Raw genomic sequence first — 4,366 nt, 5'->3', positions numbered from 1 at the left:
AATGTAAAAAATGTTTACATTTCATTGTGCGTGGTTTTAATGTAACTATTTTGCCGAAGTGTCTACATAAATATAGTGTTTATTGTGTGAAATAGCGCCGAGAGGTTAGTTCAATTTACAAACTTTAACAACAAATAACTTAAAAACTATAAGCCTCCTGCGGCTAAAAGTATATATATTTGCAATCAGGAGAACTCCCCCTACCCCCCCATAGCCACCTTTTTTTTGTACGCGGGGGATGCCAAACTAAAATTTTCCCTTCATATGTATGGATAAATATGTATTTTAACAATTATAAATAAATACCTGATAACCCAAGGTGCCGGGCACACCGCGCAACCCGTCTACAGCTGCAGACCCAAAGGTTGCAATGGCCTGCTGGTCAAACTCTGTTATATCAGAGGTTTGAGGCCCTCCTCCAGTCATTTGAGCCTGCGTTTTTATTCTTCGCGCACGACTGCGCAACTGGTGCTTCCAATGCATAAGTGACTGCGCAGAAAACATTCATATGTGTAGAAACAAGCACAGAAAAATCTTACTTACTTCTTTCCACTTGGCCGCACTTCGTGTTGGACCTCTCATTGAGTTGAGAGTGTCCGCCACCTCCGTCCACAACTTCTGCAAAAGTTGCGGGTTGTTGGGCATACATTTACCACGCTGCAACTCAGGATGCTCATTGCAGAATTGCACGAAGAACTGCAGGTGCTCCTGAGTTGTTCTTTCTTTTTGAATTCGCCTAGAAGATAAATAAAATAAGTAATTATCAAAAAGAAATATACAAATTGCAAAAATTCTTACTTTTCCCGTGGTTGAGCATCCATCTTTTGTCTATATTTTATTTACGAAACGGCTGTTTGACAGCAAACGCTTTTCACCTCGTATGGTGATTTTGTTGAGCTTTTTTCTTATGAGGTGTGGCCAAGAATAACCTCACAAAATAGACCTCACAAGAAATCTCACAAATTTTTGCTCAGAACTCAGTTGTGAGGTTTTATTAGAATAGGGCTGAAAGTTTATTAAAGGCGAAATTAGCTGTTCCTGTAAAACCTGCAAATCCCGCAAATCGTGAAGTACGGGAACAGGCTAATACTTTTACCCCAAATTCCTCCAAAATCGAAAGATACTATCGATAGCGCCATCGATAGTTTGACAACTCAATCAAAGGTCAATTTGTGTTTTTTTTTTAACTAGTAGGATCTTGTTTTATTTTAAGTTGCTTAATTATCAATAGTAAGCTTACGATGATGCAGCAAGTGGGCCTGATGAAATTTTCATGGAAATATGTTGCAGGGTCAACATGTTTAAGTTTTTGCAAAAGGACAATTTCTGTGCTTAGTTCACAGATGCATTATCAGTTTATGCAGCAGTCGAAGTTGCCTACTCTATATTTTCAAAGCTCGTTGCCGAGGCTGCCAATTCCTGATATAAAATTGACAATTGAGCGGTTTCTTTCAGCTGTAAAGCCGCTATTAGACCAAGAAGAATATAACAAAACCGTTCGCATTTTATCAGACTTCCGAAACTGTGATGGGGCTGAGTTACAGGCACTTTTACAGAAGAGCGATACATCAAATAAACACACTAGTTACATCTCTGAGCCATGGTAAGATTAAATGCCCTATTATGTATGGTCAATAGGTCTCTAGCCTCTGGTATCTTTTTTTTATGAATGGAAATTGACTTCCATTCCCTATTCTTAAAAGTGATAACAAAAGTGATGTCTGGGTTTGGCTTTCCTTTATGGCCGTTCGTTAAAGGGGCGGTGGGCGAAAGGTAAGTGAGCGTGGCACCTCTAACGCACCTTTCTGGAGAGGGAATGAACCGCCATTGACAAAAATGCAATCCCCGCCCACCTAGTTCCCTTATGGTTCCCTAGGGACCTCTTAGAAAAATTGCCAAAAATCGCAATTTTCATTTGCGTCTATTCGATTGAAAAATGTTAAATATTCATTTGCGTAATACATTTTTTTTATCCACATTTTTATATACAAGACATTTTTATAAAACACCTAGTAACCAAAATAGACATCACTGTGGCGGCAGCCCCAGTTTTACCACACAGAAAGGGAATTCTAGTCACCTTATCCTTTCCGCCGAACGCCGCCTAAGCAGAAAGGAATTCTAACAAAAATACTGTGGACGCAAGTAAAAATTGCGATTTTTGGCCATTTTTCTAAGGGGTCCGTAGGGAACCATAGGGGGCCTAGGTGGTCGGGGGCTGCATTTTTGTCAATGGCGGTTCACGTCCTCTCCAAAAAGGTCGGTTGTAGGTGCCACGCCTACTCCCCTTCGCCCACCGCACCTTTAACGAACGGCCATAATGGAAAGTTTCCCCGATGTCTGTAATTACAGAGCCATTTTGTCCCCAACCCTTCTACGGTTACTAATCTCGGCTTCTTTAGTGAGTATTCTATTGCAGCTCTGTATGTGATATTTCCCAGTATTGTTATGCCTTAAAGCTTTATTCGGAGACACCAGGGTTGAGCTGTGCTGGGGTAAATCTCAAATCACCACCGATAAATCAACTGCCAAAATCATCCCGCGCCTTTTACTGTAAAAAATTCAAGTAAAAAAAAAATATTTTCACTTAAATTTCTTTCGTGAAACTTACTTTTAAGGTATTTCGTCTGAAATAAGTCTATGTATATTGGATTTCTGTAGAACAGTTATACGCATCCATTTTGAAATTGCCACCAACTATACTATAAAGTTTCTTGGACAGATTTACTATAGAACCGAGTCATTGTTGCCGCCAGGAAGTGAAGAGGAAATGTTCTTCAAATATATTTCTTTGTGAGATTAAACGTTCTATGAAATGTTACACAATTAGAGAATTTCAAGAACTTCATCACGGACATAACGCTTTCGTTAGGTTAATTAAGGCGGGAAACAACCACCAAACCATGTTGTTGTTGTAGCGGCTACAACAACCCCGCCAAGATAGGCTAATATCTTATTCGTTATCGTCAAGTTCCACTAACGGCAGCCCCAAGAAGCGTGCAGCCTCTACGACGCCGTTAGGGTTATGGGGTTTTCCGGGCATGCGAAGAGATTATGTAGGGGGTCTCTCCGCTTGCCGGACATTCGTTCGGCACATCCGCATTTAACCCACTCAGGTAGGAATTTAGCTTGCTGCAGTAGCCAGAGCGAAGTTGGGCTATTGTTGTCCTGGTTGTTGTTGATGTTGTTGTTGTTGTAGCGGCACTACTAAGCCCCGCCTGTTTCGGGTCAACTTTTAATCATTATCGTCAAGCTCAACTAACTGTAGGCCCAGGAAACGAGCTGTTTCGATGGGGTCGGACCAAAGGAGAGGGGTGTTAGTTAAGTCGGATTGAGCTGGCATGTGAAGAGGTGGTTGGTGTTGTGGGGGGATTCTCCATATGCCGGGCACTCATTTGGGATGTTTGGGTCGAGTCTGGAACGGTAGCTGTTTAGGCGACTACAATATCCAGACTGTATCTGAGCCAGGGTAACGCGGGTCTCTCTAGGTAGTTGAAGCTCCGTCTCTTCCACAGGTGGTGATTGGGCTCCGATAACGACATTCTTAGGCCGGGAGTCGAGGTAGGTGGAGACTGACTCCCTATGAATGTCGTTAATCGCTTGTCTGTACGTCATTGGGTCCAGTGGTTGGTCTGTGTGGGTCTGGACTGCGTCCTTGTACACGAATAGGTGCCCCCTGACGTGCCTGGGCGGAGGCTCCTCCTCCAGCAGTGGTCTGTTGGGGTGTTCGCTTCTGACACCCCACCAGAAACTGCTTACAGAGCATTTTGTTGTGTTCCCTTACGGGGAGCACTTGGGCCTCGCTGTTTAGGTGGTGCTCAGGCGTCATCAGAAGGCACCCAGTCGCTGTCCGGAGTGCGGCGTTCTGACAAGTCTGTAGCTTCGTCCACTGCGTCCAACTAGTCCCCGGCGACCAAATACTGGCGCTGCATAATTTAGAAGCGGCCGGCCAATTGCCTTGTATGTTGCCAGCAACGTTTCTTTGTCTTTGCCCCAAGTGCTGCCGGCGAGCGACTTGAGGACCTTGTTGCGGCTCTGTACTTTGTTGACAACTGCGGTTGTGTGCGCGGAGAAGGAGAGCAGGCTATCAAAGGTAACCCCTAAAATTTTTGGGTTGTTCACCGTCGGTATAGGTGTGCCGTCGACGTGAATGCCTAATTCTAGCCTGACCTCCTTCGTCCAGGTGGTGAAGANGTGCCGTCGACGTGAATGCCTAATTCTAGCCTGACCTCCTTCGTCCAGGTTGTGAAGAAGGTCGCCGTTGATTTCGTTGGGGAGGGTGTTAAGCTTCTTGCAGTGAAGAAGCGAGAAAGGCTGGAGAGATAGCCTTTTACTTTTGAGGAGAGGTCATCAATTCCATTCCCAG

At 44.1% G+C, this 4,366-nt stretch overlaps 1 protein-coding gene across 2 annotated transcripts in view; it reads left to right on the top strand.

Moving 5' to 3' along the window:
• The first annotated feature begins 1,140 nt into the window (after positions 1–1,140).
• The window catches only part of CPT2 (Carnitine palmitoyltransferase 2), a 53,052-nt gene continuing 49,826 nt past the window's right edge, over positions 1,141–4,366 (top strand). The window contains exons 1-2 of one of the 2 annotated variants that reach the window (XM_017616127.1): positions 1,197–1,230; positions 1,291–1,603. In XM_017616127.1, coding sequence (XP_017471616.1) covers positions 1,344–1,603 — 260 coding nt within the window. In that variant the 5' untranslated portion in view covers positions 1,197–1,230; positions 1,291–1,343. Of the gene's footprint in view, positions 1,604–4,366 lie in introns of both variants that reach the window. The other variant, XM_017616126.1, reaches the window with a different exon arrangement.

Source organism: Rhagoletis zephyria, unplaced genomic scaffold (assembly GCF_001687245.7).
Source record: "Rhagoletis zephyria isolate East Lansing unplaced genomic scaffold, Rhagoletis_zephyria_1.1 Rzeph_scaffold_01154, whole genome shotgun sequence".
Lineage (NCBI taxonomy): Eukaryota > Metazoa > Arthropoda > Insecta > Diptera > Tephritidae > Rhagoletis > Rhagoletis zephyria.
The sequence above is the reverse complement of the archived record's forward strand: the minus strand, read 5'-3'. Positions and strand labels throughout refer to the sequence as shown.